Below are 23881 nucleotides of genomic sequence, written 5' to 3'. Positions count from 1 at the left end.
GAGGGTTTAGTGTAGGTTGGGCTGGGATGTGGTCACTCATTGCCTCGAGGGTTTAGTGTAGGTTGGACTGGGATGTGGTCAGTCATTGCCTCGAGGGTTTAGTGTAGGCCTGGCTGGGATGTGGTCACTCATTGCCTCGAAGGTTTAGTGTAGGTTGGGCTGGGATGTGGTCACTCATTGCCTCGAGGGTTTAGTGTAGGTCGGGCTGGGATGTGGTCAGTCATTGCCTCGAGGGTTTAGTGTAGGTCGGGCTGGGATGTAGTCAGTCATTGCCTCGAGGGTTTAGTGTAGGCCTGGCTGGGATGTGGTCAGTCATTGCCTCGAGGGTTTAGTGTAGGCCTGGCTGGGATGTGGTCACTCATTGCCTCGAGGGTTTAGTGTAGGCCTGGCTGGGATGTGGTCACTCATTGCCTCGAGGGTTTAGTGTAGGCCTGGCTGGGATGTGGTCAGTCATTGCCTCGAGGGTTTAGTGTAGGCCTGGCTGGGATGTGGTCACTCATTGCCTCGAGGGTTTAGTGTAGGCCTGGCTGGGATGTGGTCAGTCATTGCCTCGAGGGTTTAGTGTAGGCCTGGCTGGGATGTAGTCAGTCATTGCCTCGAGGGTTTAGTGTAGGTCGGGCTGGGATGTGGTCACTCATTGCCTCGAGGGTTTAGTGTAGGTCGGGCTGGGATGTGGTCAGTCATGGCCTCGAGGGTTTAGTGTAGGTCGGGCTGGGATGTGGTCAGTCATTGCCTCGAGGGTTTAGTGTAGGTCGGGCTGGGATGTGGTCAGTCATTGCCTCGAGGGTTTAGTGTAGGTCGGGCTGGGATGTGGTCACTCATTGCCTCGAGGGTTTAGTGTAGGCCTGGCTGGGATGTGGTCACTCATTGCCTCGAGGGTTTAGTGTAGGCCTGGCTGGGATGTGGTCAGTCATTGCCTCGAGGGTTTAGTGTAGGTTGGACTGGGATGTGGTCAGTCATTGCCTCGAGGGTTTAGTGTAGGCCTGGCTGGGATGTGGTCACTCATTGCCTCGAAGGTTTAGTGTAGGTTGGGCTGGGATGTGGTCACTCATTGCCTCGAGGGTTTAGTGTAGGTCGGGCTGGGATGTGGTCAGTCATTGCCTCGAGGGTTTAGTGTAGGTCGGGCTGGGATGTAGTCAGTCATTGCCTCGAGGGTTTAGTGTAGGCCTGGCTGGGATGTGGTCAGTCATTGCCTCGAGGGTTTAGTGTAGGCCTGGCTGGGATGTGGTCACTCATTGCCTCGAGGGTTTAGTGTAGGCCTGGCTGGGATGTGGTCACTCATTGCCTCGAGGGTTTAGTGTAGGCCTGGCTGGGATGTGGTCAGTCATTGCCTCGAGGGTTTAGTGTAGGCCTGGCTGGGATGTGGTCACTCATTGCCTCGAGGGTTTAGTGTAGGCCTGGCTGGGATGTGGTCAGTCATTGCCTCGAGGGTTTAGTGTAGGCCTGGCTGGGATGTAGTCAGTCATTGCCTCGAGGGTTTAGTGTAGGTCGGGCTGGGATGTGGTCACTCATTGCCTCGAGGGTTTAGTGTAGGTCGGGCTGGGATGTGGTCAGTCATGGCCTCGAGGGTTTAGTGTAGGTCGGGCTGGGATGTGGTCAGTCATTGCCTCCAGGGTTTAGTGTAGGTCGGGCTGGGATGTGGTCAGTCATTGCCTCGAGGGTTTAGTGTAGGTCGGGCTGGGATGTGGTCACTCATTGCCTCGAGGGTTTAGTGTAGGCCTGGCTGGGATGTGGTCACTCATTGCCTCGAGGGTTTAGTGTAGGCCTGGCTGGGATGTGGTCAGTCATTGCCTCGAGGGTTTAGTGTAGGTCGGGCTGGGATGTGGTCAGTCATTGCCTCGAGGGTTTAGTGTAGGTTGGGCTGGGATGTGGTCAGTCATTGCCTCGAGGGTTTAGTGTAGGTCGGGCTGGGATGTGGTCAGTCATTGCCTCGAGGGTTTAGTGTAGGCCTGGCTGGGATGTGGTCAGTCATTGCCTCGAGGGTTTAGTGTAGGCCTGGCTGGGATGTGGTCAGTCATTGCCTCGAGGGTTTAGTGTAGGTCGGGCTGGGATGTGGTCAGTCATTGCCTCGAGGGTTTAGTGTAGGTCGGGCTGGGATGTGGTCAGTCATTGCCTCGAGGGTTTAGTGTAGGCCTGGCTGGGATGTGGTCAGTCATTGCCTCGAGGGTTTAGTGTAGGTCGGGCTGGGATGTAGTCAGTCATTGCCTCGAGGGTTTAGTGTAGGCCTGGCTGGGCTGTGGTCAGTCATTGCCTCGAGGGTTTAGTGTAGGTCGGGCTGGGATGTGGTCAGTCATTGCCTCGAGGGTTTAGTGTAGGCCTGGCTGGGATGTGGTCACTCATTGCCTCGAGGGTTTAGTGTAGGCCTGGCTGGGATGTAGTCAGTCATTGCCTCGAGGGTTTAGTGTAGGCCGGGCTGGGATGTAGTCAGTCATTGCCTCGAGGGTTTAGTGTAGGTCGGGCTGGGATGTGGTCACTCATTGCCTCGAGGGTTTAGTGTAGGTCGGGCTGGGATGTGGTCACTCATTGCCTCGAGGGTTTAGTGTAGGTCGGGCTGGGATGTGGTCACTCATTGCCTCGAGGGTTTAGTGTAGGTCGGGCTGGGATGTAGTCAGTCATTGCCTCAAGGGTTTAGTGTAGGTTGGGCTGGGATGTGGTCACTCATTGCCTCGAGGGTTTAGTGTAGGCCTGGCTGGGATGTGGTCACTCATTGCCTCGAGGGTTTAGTGTAGGTCGGGCTGGGATGTACTCAGTCATTGCCTCGAGGGTTTAGTGTAGGTCGGGCTGGGATGTGGTCACTCATTGCCTCGAGGGTTTAGTGTATGCCGGGCTGGGATGTGGTCACTCATTGCCTCGAGGGTTTAGTGTATGCCGGGCTGGGATGTGGTCACTCATTGCCTCGAGGGTTTAGTGTAGGTCGGGCTGGGATGTAGTCAGTCATTGCCTCGAGGGTTTAGTGTAGGCCTGGCTGGGATGTGGTCAGTCATTGCCTCGAGGGTTTAGTGTAGGCCTGGCTGGGCCAAGATGTGGTCAGTCATTGCCTCGAGGGTTTAGTGTAGGTTGGGCTGGGATGTGGTCACTCATTGCCTCGAGGGTTTAGTGTAGGTTGGGCTGGGATGTGGTCACTCATTGCCTCGAGGGTTTAGTGTAGGCCTGGCTGGGATGTGGTCAGTCATTGCCTCGAGGGTTTAGTGTAGGCCTGGCTGGGATGTGGTCAGTCATTGCCTCGAGGGTTTAGTGTAGGCCTGGCTGGGATGTGGTCACTCATTGCCTCGAGGGTTTAGTGTAGGCCTGGCTGGGATGTGGTCAGTCATTGCCTCGAGGGTTTAGTGTAGGTTGGGCTGGGATGTGGTCACTCATTGCCTCGAGGGTTTAGTGTAGGTCTGGCTGGGATGTGGTCACTCATTGCCTCGAGGGTTTAGTGTAGGTCTGGCTGGGATGTGGTCACTCATTGCCTCGAGGGTTTAGTGTAGGCCTGGCTGGGATGTGGTCAGTCATTGCCGCGAGGGTTTAGTGTAGGTCGGGCTGGGATGTGGTCACTCATTGCCTCGAGGGTTTAGTGTAGGTTGGGCTGGGATGTGGTCACTCATTGCCTCGAGGGTTTAGTGTAGGCATGGCTGGGATGTGGTCACTCACTGTCTCGAGGGTTTAGTGTAGGCCTGGCTGGGATGTGGTCAGTCATTGCCTCGAGGGTTTAGTGTAGGCCTGGCTGGGATGTGGTCACTCATTGCCTCGAGGGTTTAGTGTAGGCCTGGCTGGGATGTAGTCAGTCATTGCCTCGAGGGTTTAGTGTAGGTCAGGCTGGGATGTGGTCAGTCATTGCCTCGAGGGTTTAGTGTAGGTTGGGCTGGGATGTGGTCACTCATTGCCTCGAGGGTTTAGTGTAGGTTGGACTGGGATGTGGTCAGTCATTGCCTCGAGGGTTTAGTGTAGGCCTGGCTGGGATGTGGTCACTCATTGCCTCGAAGGTTTAGTGTAGGTTGGGCTGGGATGTGGTCACTCATTGCCTCGAGGGTTTAGTGTAGGTCGGGCTGGGATGTGGTCAGTCATTGCCTCGAGGGTTTAGTGTAGGTCGGGCTGGGATGTAGTCAGTCATTGCCTCGAGGGTTTAGTGTAGGCCTGGCTGGGATGTGGTCAGTCATTGCCTCGAGGGTTTAGTGTAGGCCTGGCTGGGATGTGGTCACTCATTGCCTCGAGGGTTTAGTGTAGGCCTGGCTGGGATGTGGTCACTCATTGCCTCGAGGGTTTAGTGTAGGCCTGGCTGGGATGTGGTCAGTCATTGCCTCGAGGGTTTAGTGTAGGCCTGGCTGGGATGTGGTCACTCATTGCCTCGAGGGTTTAGTGTAGGCCTGGCTGGGATGTGGTCAGTCATTGCCTCGAGGGTTTAGTGTAGGCCTGGCTGGGATGTAGTCAGTCATTGCCTCGAGGGTTTAGTGTAGGTCGGGCTGGGATGTGGTCACTCATTGCCTCGAGGGTTTAGTGTAGGTCGGGCTGGGATGTGGTCAGTCATGGCCTCGAGGGTTTAGTGTAGGTCGGGCTGGGATGTGGTCAGTCATTGCCTCGAGGGTTTAGTGTAGGTCGGGCTGGGATGTGGTCAGTCATTGCCTCGAGGGTTTAGTGTAGGTCGGGCTGGGATGTGGTCACTCATTGCCTCGAGGGTTTAGTGTAGGCCTGGCTGGGATGTGGTCACTCATTGCCTCGAGGGTTTAGTGTAGGCCTGGCTGGGATGTGGTCAGTCATTGCCTCGAGGGTTTAGTGTAGGTCGGGCTGGGATGTGGTCAGTCATTGCCTCGAGGGTTTAGTGTAGGTTGGGCTGGGATGTGGTCAGTCATTGCCTCGAGGGTTTAGTGTAGGTCGGGCTGGGATGTGGTCAGTCATTGCCTCGAGGGTTTAGTGTAGGCCTGGCTGGGATGTGGTCAGTCATTGCCTCGAGGGTTTAGTGTAGGCCTGGCTGGGATGTGGTCAGTCATTGCCTCGAGGTTTTAGTGTAGGTCGGGCTGGGATGTGGTCAGTCATTGCCTCGAGGGTTTAGTGTAGGTCGGGCTGGGATGTGGTCAGTCATTGCCTCGAGGGTTTAGTGTAGGCCTGGCTGGGATGTGGTCAGTCATTGCCTCGAGGGTTTAGTGTAGGTCGGGCTGGGATGTAGTCAGTCATTGCCTCGAGGGTTTAGTGTAGGCCTGGCTGGGCTGTGGTCAGTCATTGCCTCGAGGGTTTAGTGTAGGTCGGGCTGGGATGTGGTCAGTCATTGCCTCGAGGGTTTAGTGTAGGCCTGGCTGGGATGTGGTCACTCATTGCCTCGAGGGTTTAGTGTAGGCCTGGCTGGGATGTAGTCAGTCATTGCCTCGAGGGTTTAGTGTAGGCCGGGCTGGGATGTAGTCAGTCATTGCCTCGAGGGTTTAGTGTAGGTCGGGCTGGGATGTGGTCACTCATTGCCTCGAGGGTTTAGTGTAGGTCGGGCTGGGATGTGGTCACTCATTGCCTCGAGGGTTTAGTGTAGGTCGGGCTGGGATGTGGTCACTCATTGCCTCGAGGGTTTAGTGTAGGTCGGGCTGGGATGTAGTCAGTCATTGCCTCAAGGGTTTAGTGTAGGTTGGGCTGGGATGTGGTCACTCATTGCCTCGAGGGTTTAGTGTAGGCCTGGCTGGGATGTGGTCACTCATTGCCTCGAGGGTTTAGTGTAGGTCGGGCTGGGATGTACTCAGTCATTGCCTCGAGGGTTTAGTGTAGGTCGGGCTGGGATGTGGTCACTCATTGCCTCGAGGGTTTAGTGTATGCCGGGCTGGGATGTGGTCACTCATTGCCTCGAGGGTTTAGTGTATGCCGGGCTGGGATGTGGTCACTCATTGCCTCGAGGGTTTAGTGTAGGTCGGGCTGGGATGTAGTCAGTCATTGCCTCGAGGGTTTAGTGTAGGCCTGGCTGGGATGTGGTCAGTCATTGCCTCGAGGGTTTAGTGTAGGCCTGGCTGGGCCAAGATGTGGTCAGTCATTGCCTCGAGGGTTTAGTGTAGGTTGGGCTGGGATGTGGTCACTCATTGCCTCGAGGGTTTAGTGTAGGTTGGGCTGGGATGTGGTCACTCATTGCCTCGAGGGTTTAGTGTAGGCCTGGCTGGGATGTGGTCAGTCATTGCCCCGAGGGTTTAGTGTAGGCCTGGCTGGGATGTGGTCAGTCATTGCCTCGAGGGTTTAGTGTAGGCCTGGCTGGGATGTGGTCACTCATTGCCTCGAGGGTTTAGTGTAGGCCTGGCTGGGATGTGGTCAGTCATTGCCTCGAGGGTTTAGTGTAGGTTGGGCTGGGATGTGGTCACTCATTGCCTCGAGGGTTTAGTGTAGGTCTGGCTGGGATGTGGTCACTCATTGCCTCGAGGGTTTAGTGTAGGTCTGGCTGGGATGTGGTCACTCATTGCCTCGAGGGTTTAGTGTAGGCCTGGCTGGGATGTGGTCAGTCATTGCCGCGAGGGTTTAGTGTAGGTCGGGCTGGGATGTGGTCACTCATTGCCTCGAGGGTTTAGTGTAGGTTGGGCTGGGATGTGGTCACTCATTGCCTCGAGGGTTTAGTGTAGGCATGGCTGGGATGTGGTCACTCACTGTCTCGAGGGTTTAGTGTAGGCCTGGCTGGGATGTGGTCAGTCATTGCCTCGAGGGTTTAGTGTAGGCCTGGCTGGGATGTGGTCACTCATTGCCTCGAGGGTTTAGTGTAGGCCTGGCTGGGATGTAGTCAGTCATTGCCTCGAGGGTTTAGTGTACGCCTGGCTGGGATGTGGTCACTCATTGCCTCGAGGGTTTAGTGTAGGCCTGGCTGGGATGTAGTCAGTCATTGCCTCGAGGGTTTAGTGTAGGCCTGGCTGGGATGTAGTCAGTCATTGCCTCGAGGGTTTAGTGTAGGCCTGGCTGGGATGTGGTCACTCATTGCCTCGAGGGTTTAGTGTAGGTTGGGCTGGGATGTAGTCAGTCATTGCCTCGAGGGTTTAGTGTAGGCCTGGCTGGGATGTGGTCAGTCATTGCCTCGAGGGTTTAGTGTAGGTTGGGCTGGGATGTGGTCACTCATTGCCTCGAGGGTTTAGTGTAGGTCGGGCTGGGATGTGGTCACTCATTGCCTCGAGGGTTTAGTGTAGGTTGGGCTGGGATGTGGTCAGTCATTGCCTCGAGGGTTTAGTGTAGGTCGGGCTGGGATGTGGTCAGTCATTGCCTCGAGGGTTTAGTGTAGGTCGGGCTGGGATGTGGTCAGTCATTGCCTCGAGGGTTTAGTGTAGGTCGGGCTGGGATGTGGTCAGTCATTGCCTCGAGGGTTTAGTGTAGGTCGGGTTGGGATGTGGTCAGTCATTGCCTCGAGGGTTTAGTGTAGGTCGGGCTGGGATGTGGTCACTCATTGCCTCGAGGGTTTAGTGTAGGCCTGGCTGGGATGTGGTCAATCATTGCCTCGAGGGTTTAGTGTAGGTTGGGCTGGGATGTGGTCACTCATTGCCTCGAGGGTTTAGTGTAGGTTGGGCTGGGATGTGGTCACTCATTGCCTCGAGGGTTTAGTGTAGGTCTGGCTGGGATGTGGTCACTCATTGCCTCGAGGGTTTAGTGTAGGCCTGGCTGGGATGTGGTCAGTCATTGCCTCGAGGGTTTAGTGTAGGTCGGGCTGGGATGTGGTCACTCATTGCCTCGAGGGTTTAGTGTAGGCCTGGCTGGGATGTGGTCACTCATTGCCTCGAGGGTTTAGTGTAGGTTGGGCTGGGATGTAGTCAGTCACTGCCTCGAGGGTTTAGTGTAGGTTGGGCTGGGATGTGGTCAGTCATTGCCTCGAGGGTTTAGTGTAGGCCTGGCTGGGATGTGGTCAGTCATTGCCTCGAGGGTTTAGTGTAGGTCGGGCTGGGATGTGGTCACTCATTGCCTCGAGGGTTTAGTGTAGGCCTGGCTGGGATGTGGTCACTCATTGCCTCGAGGGTTTAGTGTAGGTCGGGCTGGGATGTGGTCACTCATTGCCTCGAGGGTTTAGTGTAGGCCTGGCTGGGATGTGGTCACTCATTGCCTCGAGGGTTTAGTGTAGGTTGGGCTGGGATGTGGTCAGTCATTGCCTCGAGGGTTTAGTGTAGGTTGGGCTGGGATGTGGTCACTCATTGCCTCGAGGGTTTAGTGTAGGTCTGGCTGGGATGTGGTCACTCATTGCCTCGAGGGTTTAGTGTAGGTTGGGCTGGGATGTGGTCAGTCATTGCCTCGAGGGTTTAGTGTAGGTTGGGCTGGGATGTGGTCACTCATTGCCTCGAGGGTTTAGTGTAGGTCTGGCTGGGATGTGGTCACTCATTGCCTCGAGGGTTTAGTGTAGGTTGGGCTGGGATGTAGTCAGTCACTGCCTCGAGGGTTTAGTGTAGGTTGGGCTGGGATGTGGTCAGTCATTGCCTCGAGGGTTTAGTGTAGGCCTGGCTGGGATGTGGTCCATCATTGCCTCGAGGGTTTAGTGTAGGCCTGGCTGGGATGTGGTCAGTCATTGCCTCGAGGGTTTAGTGTAGGTCGGGCTGGGATGTGGTCACTCATTGCCTCGAGGGTTTAGTGTAGGCCGGGCTGGGATGTGGTCACTCATTGCCTCGAGGGTTTAGTGTAGGCTGGGCTGGGATGTGGTCACTCATTGCCTCGAGGGTTTAGTGTAGGCCTGGCTGGGATGTGGTCACTCATTGCCTCGAGGGTTTAGTGTAGGCCTGGCTGGGATGTGGTCACTCATTGCCTTGAGGGTTTAGTGTAGGCCTGGCTGGGATGTGGTCAGTCATTGCCTCGAGGGTTTAGTGTAGGTCGGGCTGGGATGTGGTCAGTCATTGCCTCGAGGGTTTAGTGTAGGTCGGGCTGGGATGTGGTCACTCATTGCCTCGAGGGTTTAGTGTAGGTCGGGCTGGGATGTGGTCAGTCATTGCCTCGAGGGTTTAGTGTAGGTCGGGCTGGGATGTGGTCACTCATTGCCTCGAGGGTTTAGTGTAGGTCGGGCTGGGATGTGGTCAGTCATTGCCTCGAGGGTTTAGTGTAGGTCGGGCTGGGATGTGGTCAGTCATTGCCTCGAGGGTTTAGTGTATGCCGGGCTGGGATGTGGTCAGTCATTGCCTCGAGGGTTCAGTGTAGGTCTGGCTGGGATGTGGTCAGTCATTGCCTCGAGGGTTTAGTGTAGGCCTGGCTGGGATGTGGTCACTCATTGTCTCGAGGGTTTAGTGTAGGCCGGGCTGGGATGTGGTCAGTCATTGTCTCGAGGGTTTAGTGTAGGCCTGGCTGGGATGTGGTCACTCATTGTCTCGAGGGTTTAGTGTAGGCCGGGCTGGGATGTGGTCAGTCATTGTCTCGAGGGTTTAGTGTAGGCCTGGCTGGGATGTGGTCACTCATTGTCTCGAGGGTTTAGTGTAGGTCGGGCTGGGATGTGGTCACTCATTGCCTCGAGGGTTTAGTGTAGGCCTGGCTGGGATGTGGTCACTCATTTGCCAGGAGGTCTGTGTGGTTGCATCTGAGAAATGGTCAGTCATTGGCCTGTGTGGCTAGCACTGGAAACCAATCATTTGGTGATGTTATGGGTGTGTCAGTAACCTTCAATCTTTGCCCTCAAGTCCCCAGGTTGGCCACAACCCCACCCTGATGTTAATGGGACTTACTTTGTACCAGTGAATATCAGGCACTGGCTTCCCTTCCACCACAACGGCCAGCCTGGCTGTTTCCTCCGGCCTCACCTCCACATCTTCCATGATAGATTCAAACCGTGGTGCCTCTGAAAGACAAGTCCAAGTGTTAGAATGTCTGTTGGGACTTGGAGGTTAAGTCCCTGTAAGATCTGAAAATAAAATAAAAAGGAAATGTTGGAAAAACTCAGCGGGCCAGGCAGCATCTGTGGAGGTAAGTGGACAGGATCGGAGAAGGCAAACTCCTTTCCCACCTTCTCACAGAGACAGGTCTCTGATCCCAGGATAGGCTGCCTCCAGGCCTCCAAACTCCAGAGCACATAGCTGGCACAGTCAAGATTTGGTGCAAGATGTTGGACGAACAATCCTGTCATGCCCATTTCTTTGCTCTGAAGATCAAAGATTAACTTTGTTTGTCACACGTACACTGTGACTGGCATTGTCTACGTCAGTGACCAGCACAGTCCAAAGATGTGCTGTGGGTAGCCCGCAAGTGTTGCCATATTGTGTGAGGGTTGCAGACCTGGCCTGCTTCATCACGGCACAGCCATCCCCACCATTGGGGACATGTTCAAAAAGTGGTGCCCCCAAGAAGGCGACTTCCATCATTAGGAACCTCCACCATCAAGGAAGAGATACAGGAGCCTGAAGACACACTCAATGCATAGGGACAGCTTTTCCCCCTCTGCCACCAGATTACTGGACAGTGCATGAAGCCATGAACACCACCTCATCATTTTACTCCCTGATTTTCTTTATATATGCACCATATTTTTTTAATATTGTAATTTCATAGAAATATTTAGCCCTGGTTCTGAGTCTGGATATTTTGGATTTAGATGAAGGTTCTGGACCCGAACGTTGACTGTCCATTTCCCTCCACAGATGCTGCCTGATCTGCTAAGTTTCTCCAGCAGATTGTGTGTTGCTACAGATTCCAGCATCTGCTGTCTTGTGTATCCAAACGGCTGGGTAAGCCAGTCAAGCAGCATCTGTGGAGGTCCATATTCTGGCTTTGGATCATCCCTTTGCCTCACGGATGCTGCTCAACCTGATAAGTAGCTGTTAGCGTACGCTATTACAGCATCATCATGGTGCAGTTCCCACTGCTGTCCGTAAGGAGTTGGTACTTTCTCCTCGTGGCCATGGGGATTGACTCTGGTGCTCTGGTTTTGTAGGGTAAAGTACTGGTTAGTAGGCTAATGAGTTGTGGGCATGTTATGTTGGCACTGGAAGTGCAGGGTTACTTGTGGGCTGCCCCCAGCACAATCTCACCAATTTGATGAAAAACAGAGCATTTCATTGTGTTTGGCTTAATAAAGCTAATTTTAGATCTTAAGCCGATTTCAGAAAAGATGAAAGGTTAGCTTTATTCGTCACACGCACATCAGAACATACAGAGAAATACATTGTTTGCATCAACAACCAACACAGTCTGAAGATGAGCTGGGGGAAGCTCTAAGTGTCACCACTCTTCCGGTGTCAACACAGCATGTCCACAACTTATTAACCTGAACCTGACATCTTTGCAATGTGGGAGGAAACCTATAGGATCACGAGCAGCAGAGGGTGAATGAGGAGGGAGTGAGAGAACTGGGGTCCCTGTAAATGAGGAAGGAATGAAGGTACTAGAGTTGTAATCAGTGAGGAGGGAGTGAGGGAACGGGTGAGCCTGTGAATGAGGGAGCGAGGACCATAGTCAGTGAGGAGGGAGTGAGGGAACAGGTGTCCCTGAGAATGAGGGAGTGAGGGAACTGGGGTTCCTGTGAGTGAGGAGGGAATGAAGGTACTAGGGCTCTGGTGAGTGAGGAAGGAGTGAGGGTACCAGGGCCATAGACAGTGATGAGGAAGTGAGGGTACTAGGGCCATTGTCAGTGAGGAGGGTATGAGGGAATGGGTGTCCCTGTGAATGAGGAAGGAATGAGGGTACTAAGGCCCCAGTCAGTGAGGAGGGAGTGAGGGAACTGGGCTCCCTGTGAATGAGGAAGGAATGAGGGTATTAGGCCCCTAGTCAGTGAGCAGGGAGTGAGGGAACTGGGGCCCTAGAGACTGAGGAAGGAGTGAGGATAGCAGGGCATTGAGTGAGGAGGGTGTGAGAGAACTGGGGTCCCAGTTTATACAGTATATGTACCTGTGCTTTTGACAATAAACTTGATTTTGACCTGTCCAACTGCCTTTTAAATGCTATTAATGGAAACACCTTAACCACCTCCTCTGGCAGCTTGTTCTATCCTCGGGTGAAAACGTTGCCCTTCAGTTTCTATTAAATCTCTCCCTGTCACTTTCAGCTTCTGCCCTTTAGGTTTTGATTCAGCAACCCGTGAAACAGACTGTGTGTTTTCAGTCTATTAAATACCCCTCATGGTTTTATAGACCTCATAAAAGGTCGCCCCCTCATTTATCTACACGGCAAAGAATTAAGACCTAGTCTGCCTAATCTCTGCTTATAGTCCTGGCAACATTCCCATAAATCTCTTCATACTTTCCAGTTTAATTATACCTTTCCTATAACAGGGCGACCAAAACAGAACACAATACTCCAGATGCAGCCTCACCCACATCTTATACAACTGCATCATAATGCCACAACTCCTATACTCAGTGCCCTGACTGATGAAGACCAGTGTGCTAAATGCCTTCTTCACCGGTCTGTCTACTTGTGATGCCATTTTCAATAAAACCATAGGAAACAGGAGCAGTATGAGGCCATTCAACCCATTGAGTCTGCTCTGCATTCCATCATGAGAACTCTGTTCTCCTGTCTTGTCCCGTAAACCTTGACATGCTTATTAATCAAGAATCTATCAACCTCCATTTTAGATATACCAAAATCACTTGGCCTCCACAGCTGTCTGTGGCAATGAGTTCCACAAATTCTCCACTCTCTGGCAAAAGAAATTACTCCTCATTTCTGCTCTAAAGCAATGTCCTTGTGTTCTGAGCCTGTGTCCCCAGGTCCTAAACTCTCCCACTATAGGAAACATCCTCTCCACATCCATTCTATCTGTGCCCTCTGGTCCTAAACTCTCCCACTATAGGAAACATCCTCTCCACATCCACTCTATCTGTGCCCTCTGGTCCTAAACTCTCCCACTATAGGAAACATCCTCTCCATGTCCACTCTAGCTGTGTCCTCTGGTCCTAAACTCTCCCACTATAGGAAACATCCTCTCCATGTCCACTCTACCTGTGTCCTCTGGTCCTAAACTCTCCCACTATAGGAAACATCCTCTCCATGTCCACTCTAGCTGTGCCTTCTAGTCCTAAACTCTCCCACTATAGGAAACATCCTCTCCATGTCCACTCTATCTGTGCCCTCTGGTCCTAAACTCTCCCACTATAGGAAACATCCTCTCCACATCCACTCTATCTGTGCCCTCTGGTCCTAAACTCTCCCACTATAGGAAACATCCTCTCCATGTCCACTCTAGCTGTGTCCTCTGGTCCTAAACTCTCCCACTATAGGAAACATCCTCTCCATGTCCACTCTATCTGTGTCCTCTGGTCCTAAACTCTCCCACTATAGGAAACATCCTCTCCATGTCCACTCTAGCTGTGCCTTCTAGTCCTAAACTCTCCCACTATAGGAAACATCCTCTCCATGTCCACTCTATCTGTGCCCTCTGGTCCTAAACTCTCCCACTATAGGAAACATCCTCTCCATGTCCACTCTATCTGTGTCCTCTGGTCCTAGACTTCCCACTATAGGAAACATCCTCTCCATGTCCACTCTAGCTGTGCCCTCTAGTCCTAAACTCTCCCACTATAGGAAACATCCTCTCCATGTCCACTCTAGCTGTGTCCTCTGGTCCTAAACTCTCCCACTACAGGAAACATCCTCTCCATGTCCATTCTAGCTGTGCCCTCTAGTCCTAAACTCTCCCACTATAGGAAACATCCTCTCCACGTCCACTCTATCTTTATCCTCTGGTCCTAGACGCCCCCCACTATAGGAAACATCCTCTCCACATCCACTCTATCTGTGTCCCCAGGTCCTAGACCCCCCCACTATAGGAAACATCCTCTCCACATTCACTCTATCTGTGTCCCCAGGTCCTAGACCCCTCCACTATAGGAAACATCCTCTCCCCTCCACACTCTCTCTTGGCCTTTCAATATTCTGTAGGTTTCGATGAGATCCCTCCCTCATTCTTCTAAACTCCAGCGAGTGCAAGGCCCAGAGCCATCAAATGCTCTTCATACATTAACCCTTGCATTCCCACAATCATTCTCGTGAAGTTTGTCTGGAGTTTCGCTGCAATTTTTCTCCGTGAACCTGTGATAGGTAAATGACTCTGAACCCCTAAGTCAGTGAGTCTTGATGCCAGGGCCTGATTGCTGAGGTCCCTGAGTTGGCATGTTCTATGTCTGCCAATCTGGGCCAAGGATGGAGGGGTGGGTGTGAGTGTGTGTGAGTGTGAGTGTGTGTGTTTGCTTGTGTGTGTGTATCTGTCTGTATGTGCTTGTGTGTGTGTGTGTATGTGTATCTGTCTGTATGTGTTTGTTTTTGCTTGTGTGTGTGTGTATGTGTATCTGTCTGTATGTGTGTGTGTGTGTGTGTGTGTGTATGTGTATTTGTCTGTATGTGTTTGTGTGTGTGTTTGCTTGTGTGTGTGTATGTGTTTGCTTGTGTGTGTTTGTGTGTGTGTGTTTGTGTGTGTCTGTCTGTGTGTTTGCTTGTGTGTATGTGTATCTGTCTGTATGTGTTTGTGTGTGTGTTTGTCTGTGTCTTTGCTTGTGTGTGTGTGTTTGTGTAAGTGGAGGGAAGGGGCTCATTTTGCTGTTATTGTTTTGTTGTTGCTGATTGTGTTGTTCTGCTGAACATGATGGGCTTGCTATGTTGACACATTTTCGGGCTGAGTTTGTTAACTTAAAACTCAAAACATTCTCCTGTAACCCCAAGAGAGATTAGAGGTGGGCCGCCTGTGTGCTCCTCCCTCCCGACACTGCTCTCACCTGCCAGGTGAAGGAGGATTCGGCAGGTGTCCTCTCCGTGCTGGTTCCTGGCCGAGACCACCAGCTCTCCAACGTCAGCCCTGCTGACCTTCACCATCTTCAGCATGTGCTGGTCATCGTCGGGCATGTTTAGCTCGTACACTCGGGGTCGGTGTGTCAGCTCCACGCCGTTCCTGAAATAGATAGAGGGAGCAAGGGAGAGAGGGTTTGGAAGGAAGGGAGAGGAGAGGGGTATAGAACGGGAAGGAGAGAGAGATAGGGAGAGGTTGAGAAAGAGGGAGGGAGAGAGAGTGAGAAAGTGGGAGAGGGAGGGAGAGATGAAAAGAGGGGGAGCAGAGGGAGATGGAGAGAGAAGAGGGAGGGGGAGGAGAAGGGGAGAGAAAGAGGGACAAAATGATGAAGGAAGGGACAGTGAGAGTGGAGAGGGTCAGAGGGATAGAGGGGAGGAGACAGAAAGTGAGAGAGAGAAAGGGAGAGACAAAGACAGAAAGAGAATGAGAGTGGGAGTGAGAGAGAGAGAGTTGGTGAGACAGGGAGAGGGAGTGAGTGGGTAGAGGGAGGAAAGAGGGATCAGAACGTAGGAGGAGGGAAAGGAGTAGAGAGTCAGAAAGAGAGGAAAGGAGAGTGTGGGTGAAAAGGAGAAGGAGAGGAGGAAGGAGAAAGAGAAGGAAAAGAAAGAGACAGGTGAAGAGAGAGAAAGAAAGAGAATGAGAAAGATAGGAATGGTGAGAGAGAGAAGAAAGCGAGAGAGAGAGAGAGAGTATGAGACAGACACAAATCAGTAACACTTCCTGATCTCCCCATCAGGAAGAGCACAGTTTATCCATGGGGTAGGGCCGCGTTGATCCTCACTGGGTTCAGACCAGGAGACCCCGGCAGGTCTGCTGCCTTTCCTACTCCAGTCCCAGGCCGCCTTCCACCTCTCCAGTGCCCAGCACATCAGCTCCGGGACAGGAGCAGGTGGGGCTACATCCATGTGATGGTAGTGTGTGGGAACGATGTCCCCCCCCACCCCCCATGGGTCAAGAACCAGTGGGTCAGATTCTGAAAACAAGGGCCCGGTCACTCAGGACAGATAAGGAGAAAGATCTTCACACAGCACTGGTGAATGTTTGGAATTCTCTACCCTGGGACTGTGAGCTCTCAATTAGACCGGAGAACTGTACAGCACAGGAATTGATCTTGCGGCCCACAATGTTGTGCCATACCAAATAAATTAGTAATTAAAAGGCCAACTAAACTAGTCTCTTCTGCCTACACAATGTCCATTTCTTTCCATTTTCCTCACATTCATATGTTTATCTAAATGTCTCCTAAAAGTCCCTAATGTTTCTGCCTCAACCACCACCCAAGGCAGAGCTTTCGAGGCACCCATCACTCTCTGTGCAAAAAATTTGACTCACATCTCCTTTGAAATTACTCTCTCTCACCTCAAATGCATGCCCTCTAGTATTAGAAATTTCAACCCTAGTAAAAAGATAGTCTGTCTACGCCTCTCATAATCTTATAAACCTCTATCAGATTTTCCCTCAGCCTGAGAAAACCACCACAGCTTTTCTATCCTCTTGTTATAACACATGGCCTCTAATCCAGACAGCATTGTGGTAAACTTCTTCTATACCCTCTCGGAAGCCTTGATATTCTTCCTATAATGGGGTGACCAGAACTGTATGCAATACTCCAGGTGCAGCCGAACTAGAGTTTTATAAAGCTGCAATAAAACTAAGTGTATTCAAAACAGGAATACTGGATGTTAAGGAAAATCGAAGGACATGGGAACACTGGAGAAAAATGGCTCTCGGGAAAAAGATCACTCTCATAAGTGACATTCAGGACCCAAAAAATTTAAGATTCAAGACTGTTTAATGTCATTTCCAGTGCACAAGTGTAAAGGATAATGAAATAGTTGTTATTCTGGATCTGTTGCAGCACACAGAAAATGCACAAAAGATAAAGAACAAAATAATAAAAATAAGTAAAAATACATAATGTAGCTTATATTTTTTTGTGTGCCATACTGTGCCACAGCCTCGGCGAACACTTTTTTTTTCACGTGGTTGTCTTGGAGGGAAGATACTGTGAGTGGTCCCCCACGTCCCTCTCACAGCGCAGTTGTTTTTTTACAAGGCTGAGTTGTGAGCTCGACATTCAACCCAGCACGGATGGGAAGTGTGGGATGGAAAGACTGGGTTCGAACTCGGGAACCTTCGCTCCGGAGTCCGGCGCTGATGTCACTGCGCCACCAGCCGGCATAGCTTATATACTGTATATAGATTGATACTATGTTGATAAAGTGATGCTAGGCTGCACTATAGGTGGAGCTTAACACCTTCAAGCTCATTTCTACTTAATTTCTACCTTTAATGTCTCTTGTTTCCCTTTTCAGGGTGGATAGTGTTCTGTCTGAGACCCTGACCTGGAGTTAGACTTACATTTCAGCTCTTTGCAGTGGTGGGACTCTCTTCTGGGGCTCACGACCGGCCGCTTTTTGATATCCCAAGGACTTTTCGGCACTCTGAGACTTTGCAGCTCTGTGGACGAGCTGATTCCATGCCAGTGCTGCCGACTGAAGCATCGCAGGAGAAAATGGAACATCGGGAACAGTGGATTGGCTGTCAGGGGCTCAGTACTTGACAAATCGGGAGGGGGAGCAGGGGGACTTTGGGATTCTAACATCTTTACTGTCACTCATTCTTTGGGGCCCTGTTCTGTTTCTGTGGATGTCTGCAAAGAACAAGAATTTTGGGATGTATATTGCATACAGTTCTCTGATATTAAACGCAACTATTGAAACTACATAAGGTGACTGACAGGAAATGGTAAAGTGGCGGTGGTTGGGCGTGTGGAGTGGTGGCTTAGTGGTTGGAGGTATTGATCAGCCTTACTGCTTGGGGAAAGTAACTGTTTCTGTGTCTGGAGATCCTGGAGTCTGGTCTCCTCCCTAATGGGAGTGGGACAAACAGCCCTTGAGCAGGGTGGGTGGGATCCTTCATGAGTTACTGGCCCTTTTCTGGCACCTTTCTGTACATATTGCCCTGATGGCAGCTAGGCTGGTGCGGGTGCAGGAGTCCCCTGGGCTCCACAGGGGACTGTCCTTTCTCCCTTTCCCTTCACCATCTACACCTCGGACTTCAACTACTGCACAGAGTCTTGTCATCTTCAGAAGTTTTCTGATGACTCTGCCATAGTTGGATGTATCAGCAAGGGAGATGAGGCGGAGTACAGGGCTACGGTGGGAAACTTTGTCACATGGTGTGAGCAGAATCATCTGCAGCTTAATGTGAAAAAGACTAAATTGCTGGTGGTGGACCTGAGGAGGGCTAAGGCACCAGTGACCCCTGTTTCCATCCAAGGGGTCAGTGTGGACATGGTGGAGGATTACAAATACCTGGGGATATGAATTAACAATAAACTGGACTGGTCAAAGAACACTGAGGCTGTCTACAAAAAGGGTCAGAGCTGTTTCTATTTCCTGAGGAGACTGAGGTCCTTTAACATCTGCCGGACGATGTTGAGGATGTTCTACGAGTCTGTGGTGGCCAGTGCTATCATGTTTGCTGTTGTGTGCTGGGGCAGCAGGCTGAGGGTAGCAGATACCAACAGAATCAACAAACTCATTCGTAAGGCCAGTGATGTTGTGGGGGTGGAACTGGACTCTCTGACGGTGGTGCCTGAAAAGAGGATGTTGTCCAAGTTGCATGCCATCTTGGACAATGACTCCCATCCACTCCATAATGTACTGGTTAGGCACAGGATGTACATTCAGTCAGAGACTCATTCCACCAAGATGTAACACTGAGTGTCATAGGAAGACATTCCTGCCTGTGGCCATCAAACTTTACAACTCCTCCCTCAGAGTGTCAGACACCCTGAGCCAATAGGCTGGTCCTGGACTTATTTCCACTTGGAATAATTTACTAATTATTATTTAATTATTTATGGTTTTATTTTGCTATATTTCTACACTATTCTTGGTTGGTGCGACTGTAACGAAACCCAATTTCCCTCGGGATCAATAAAGTATGTCTGTCTGTGATGACTGTCCATTGAAGAGCCTTCCTGTCCGCTGCAGTGCAGTTTCCGTACCAAGCAGTGATGAGTATGAAAGTGGATCCTGTAGTGTCAGAGAAGGTTGGGAAGTCTTATGGAGAGCTATGTAGAAGGGAAGTGTTAGATTGATCTTAGAGTATGTTAAAAGGTCGGCACAATATCATGGGCCAGTTCTGTACTGTAGTTTGCACAGTAGAGAGCACAGAAGAGGTTCACACGAATACTGTTGGATTAGAGAGCACGTGCTATAACAAGAGCTCAGACAAACTTGCATTGTTTTTCTCTCGAGTGGTGGAGGCCGAGGGGAGAGATAACTACTTGTAAGATTATGCGAGGCACAGATGGAGTAGACAGCTGGTATCTCCTGCCCAGGGTCAGAGGGCATGCATTTAAGGTGGGCGGGTGAACGTTCAGAGGCGATCTGAGGGTCAAGTTTTTTACATGGAGTGTGGTGGGTGCCAGGAGTGGTGGTAGAGGAAGACACAATAGATTGTTTCAGAGGTTGTTAGACAGGCTCATAAATATGCAGGGATGGAGGGAGTGGGATGATGTGCAGGCAGACAAGATTTACTTTAATTTGGAATTGTGTTCAGCACAGACATTGTGGGCCAAAAGGCCTGCTCCCGTGCTATAGTTCTGTGTTCTATGTTTGTTTGCACATAGTTGCCAAGGACTGCCAAAGTTTAAAAGAGGTGGGTGGGACAAGTTTTGCTTTACAGAGTGGTGGGTGTCTGGAACACATTGCCAGGGTCGGTGGTGGAAACAGATACAACAGAGGAGTCTAAGAGGATCTTACACAGGCATGTGAAAGTGCAGAGAATGGAGGGATATAGTACATATGTTGGCAGAAGGGACTAGTTTAATTAGGCACTCTTGGCTTAATTAGTTTGGCTCAACATAGTGGGCTGAAAGGCCTGTTCCTGTGCTGTACATGGGGTGGGAGGGTGGTTGGATACCTGCTCCAGTTGCCCTCATCCTGCTCTGGCTCTTGTCAGAGGAATGTTCCCAGTTACCTGGTCCAGGTGACGTCTGCCTGCACGTAGTTCAGCGTACAGATTATAGAAGTGCTCTGGTTCTCCACGGCAAACACCACATCTGGTTTGTCTATGAAGCAGGGAGCCTCCTCCAGGTACGGGCCTGTCAGAAGGTACACTGGTAGTTTAAAGTCATAAAGTCCTACAGCACAGAATCAGGCCCTTCGACCCATCTAGTCCGTACTGAACTATTACTCTGCCTAATCCTATCAACCTGCAGCTGGACCACAGTCCTCCATATCCTTTCCATGCATGTACTAATCCAAATTTCTCTTAAATGTTGAAATTGAACCTGTATTCACCACTCCCACCAGCAGCTTGTTCCACACTACCCCCACCCTCTGAGTGAAGAATTTCCCCCTCAGGTTCCCCTTAAACATTTCACCTTTCACCTTTAACCCATGACATCTTGTTCTAGTCTCACCCAACCTCAGTGAAAAACTCAACTTGTATTTGCTCTATGTATAGCCCTCATAATTTTCTTTACCCCTCTCAAATCTCCCCTCATTTCCCCTAAATTCCAAACTGGTTTATTGTTGTCATACATACTGAAATACAGTAAAAAAAAACTTGTCTTGCTGTATATACATTTCAATTCGTTACACAGGGCGTGGAGGTAGTATAAGGATAAACAATAGCAGAGTGCGGAATAAGTTGTTAAAGCTACAAAGAGCAGTGCTGAGCAGAATGTTAGTGTAGCAGTTAGCGTAACACTTTACAGAGCTAGTTGTAAAAGTGGGGTTCAGTTCCCACTACATTCTGTGAGGCATTTGTACGTTCTCCCCGTGACTGCGTGGGTCTCCTCCAAGTGCTCTGGTTTCCTTTCTCATTCCAAAGAAATTAAAGATGAAAGGTTAGCTTTATTTGTCACATGTACATCAAACCATGCGGTGAAATGCGTCGTTTGTGTCAATGGCCAACACGGTCCAAAGATGTGCTGGGGGCAGCCCACAACTGGTGACGCATTTCCAGCACCAACATAGCACGGCCACAGCTCACTAACCCTAACCATGTGTCTCTGGAATGTGGGAGGTCTAATGACGTACAGGTCAGGGTCAGTAAGTTGAGGGCATGTTACGTTGGTGCCAGAAGCATGGCGACATTTACAGGCTACTGTCAGCACTTCCTCGGACTGTGTTGTTTGCATCAACGACCAGCACATTTCACTGTATGTTTCGATAATTCGATGTACGTGTGCCAAATAAAGCAAATCTTCCTTTCATCTTATGCAATAAGGTGCAAGGGCCATAACTCGCCAGATTGTGAGGTCAAGAGTCCATCTTATTGTCCTACAGAGTTGTTCAATAGTCTTGTAACAGTGGGGTAGAAGCTGTTGTTAAGCCTGCTGGTACGTGCTTTCATGCTTTTCTATCGTACCTGAAGGGAAAGGGGAAAAGAGAGAATATCTAGGGTGGGTGGGGTCTTTGACTATGCTGGCTGTTTTATTGAGACCGTCTGTTGTGGTCACATCCAGAGCAGCTCCCATAACAAGCGTGATGCATCTGGACAGAATCCTTTTTATGGTGCATTGATAAAAATTGGTAAAGAGTCAATGTGGGCATGCCAAACTTCTTTAGCTTCCTGAGGAAGTACGGGTGTTTGAGAGCTCCCTTAGCCATGATGTCTGTGTGGTTGGACTAGGATAGGCTGCTGATGATACTCACTCGAAGGAACTTGAAGCTCTCCACCTCAACACCATTGATATAAACAAGAGCATCTGCACCTGTGAAGGGAGCTGATGCAAAGGTGGGGAATTATGAAAATAGATACGATAGAGGTAGAGAAGAGTGGGAGCTGAGATTGGAACTAGGGGACATACCCTCAAGATTTGGGGGAGTAGATTTAGGACGGAGATCAGGAGGAACTGTTTTTCCCAGAGAGTAGTGAGTCTGTGGAATTCTCTGCACAGGGAAGTAGTAGAGGCTACCTCAGTCAATATACTTAAGACAAGGTTAGATATACAATTTGCATAGCAGGGGAATTCAGGGTTCTGGGGAAAAAGGCAGGTAGTTGCAGCTGAGTCCACAGTCAGATCAGCCACCTTATTGAATGTCAGAGCAGGCCAACTCCTGCTCCTAGTTCTTATATTATGTTCCAATAGACTTAATGGCCCAAAATATCATGGGTCTAAAGAAGATAAATGAGATTATTAAGATTAGCTTTAGTTGTCAAGATTCAAGATTGTTTATTGTCATTAGTTAGTAGATGACTGTAAGGGAAAATGAAATGACTGCTACTCCAGATCAGGTGCAGCACAAAAAAAACTACAATGTAAGCATAAAAACCACAATTAAAAAAAATAAAAAATACAAATACAGTGGATTCCAGTTAATTGGTCCATTGTTTAATCGGGGAAGCCGCTTATTTGGGACAAATATAGAACATAAACTAATTGAGAAAATAACCAAGATTCCCTTTGTTTGTTTGGGACACTATGCCACTTCACTGGGACAGGAGACTGGTGCTGAGCAATTTCTAACTGGTGTCAGTTGAATTGAACTGAATTGAATAGACTTTATTTCTTACATCCTTCATATACATGAGGACTAAAAATCTTTATGTTTTGCTTCCGTCTAAATGTGCAATGTGCAATTTATAGTAATTTGTAATAAATAGTATGTACAACAGGACCGTCAATATAACATAGAAATACAATTGTATCAGTGTGAATTAATCAGTCTGGTGGCCTGGTGGAAGAAGCTGTCCCGGAGCCTGATGGTCCTGGCTTTTATGCTGCGGTACCGTTTCCTGGATAGTAGCAGCTGGAACAGTTTGTGGTTGGGATGACTCAGGTCCCCAGTGATCCTTCGGGCCCTTTTTACACAAGTGTTTTTGTAAATATCCTGAACAGTGGGAAGTTCACATCTACAGATGCGCTGGGCTATCCACACCACTCTCTGCAGGTTTCCTGTGATTGAGGGGAGTACAGTTCCCATAGCAGGCAGTGATGCAGCCAGTCAGGATGCTCTCAATTATGCCCCGGTAGAAAGTTTAGAATTCGGGGACTCATGCCAAACTTCTTCAACCATCTGAAGTGAAAAAGGTGCTGTTGTGCTTTCTTCACTACACAGCTGGTGTGTACAGACCACGTAAGGTCCTCGGTGATGTGTATGCCGAGGAACTTGAAGTTCACCCTCTCAACTCCAGATCCATTGACATCAATAGGGGCTAGCCTGTCTCCATTCCTTCCGTAGTCCACAACCAGCTCCTTTGTTTTTGCGATTGAGGGAGAGGTTGTTTTCTTGACACCACTGGGTCAGGGTGATGACTTCTTCTCTGTAGGCTGCCTCTTTAATATTTGTGACAAGGCCAATCAATGTAGCATCATCAGCAAATCTAATTAGCAGATTGGAATTGTGGGTGGTGAGACAGTCATGGGTATACAGAGAGTAAAGGAGGGGGTTTAGGACACAGCCCTGAGGGTCAGAGGTGAGGGAGCCCACTCTTATCACCTGCTGGTGATCTGACGGGATCCAGCTGCACAAGGCAGGGTGAAAGCCGAGGTCTCTGAGCTTCTTGTTGTGCCTGGAGGGAATTATGGTGTTGAATACTGAAATGTAGTCCAAGAATAGCATCATCAAATAAGCATCCTTCTTCTCCAGATGTGTAAGGATGGGGTGTAGAGCAGTGGCTATTGCGTCATATGTCGACCGGTTGTGTCGGTAGGCAAATTGTAGGGGGCTCAGTGTGGGTGGTAGCGTGCTGCAGATGTAGTCCTTGACCAGCTTCTCAAAGCATTTGCTTATTATTGCGACAGGACGCCAGTCATTCAGACATGTTATCTTGGTCCTTTTAGGTATTGGAACAATGGTGAATGTTTTGAAGCAGGAGGGCACTCTACACTGGGAAATGGAGAGATTAAAAATGTCTGTAAACACATGTGCTGCGCCCAGGGATGCTGTCCAGTCTTGCAACCTTGCGACTGTCCACTCGTTGGAAACACCGATGTACTTCAGCCTCAGAGATGACCAAGGTGCAGGTCGCTTCAGTGGCTCTCCCCAAGGGCTCAGTGTTGGGGACATCGAACTGAGTGTAAAAAAGTTTTAGCTCTTCTGGGACAAAGGCAGTGATATTGGAGGCACCACTGTGTTTAGCTTTGAAGTCTGTGATGGTGTGCAGACCTTGCCATAAGCTGCGTGTGTTGTTGATGGAAGGCTGTGTCTGGATCTTGTCACTGTATTGTCGTTTCGCTGCCTTGATAACTTTGCGTAG

General features: G+C 50.2%; 1 protein-coding gene across 10 annotated transcripts in view; it reads right to left on the bottom strand.

Annotated features, from left to right (window-relative positions):
- spega (striated muscle enriched protein kinase a) overlaps positions 1-23881 on the bottom strand; it is a 705926-nt gene that overhangs the window by 273408 nt on the left and 408637 nt on the right. For all 10 annotated transcript variants that reach the window (XM_073046262.1, XM_073046259.1, XM_073046255.1 and 7 more), the window contains 3 exons: positions 19649-19772; positions 14586-14758; positions 9606-9718 (listed from right to left, as the gene is read on the bottom strand). In XM_073046262.1, coding sequence (XP_072902363.1) covers positions 9606-9718; positions 14586-14758; positions 19649-19772 — 410 coding nt within the window. The remainder of the gene's footprint in view (positions 1-9605; positions 9719-14585; positions 14759-19648; positions 19773-23881) is intronic.

Source organism: Hemitrygon akajei, chromosome 5, assembly GCF_048418815.1.
Source record: "Hemitrygon akajei chromosome 5, sHemAka1.3, whole genome shotgun sequence".
In the NCBI taxonomy this organism is placed as follows: Eukaryota; Metazoa; Chordata; class Chondrichthyes; order Myliobatiformes; family Dasyatidae; genus Hemitrygon; species Hemitrygon akajei.
Note: the sequence above shows the minus strand (reverse complement) of the source record. Positions and strands in the feature narration are given on the sequence as shown.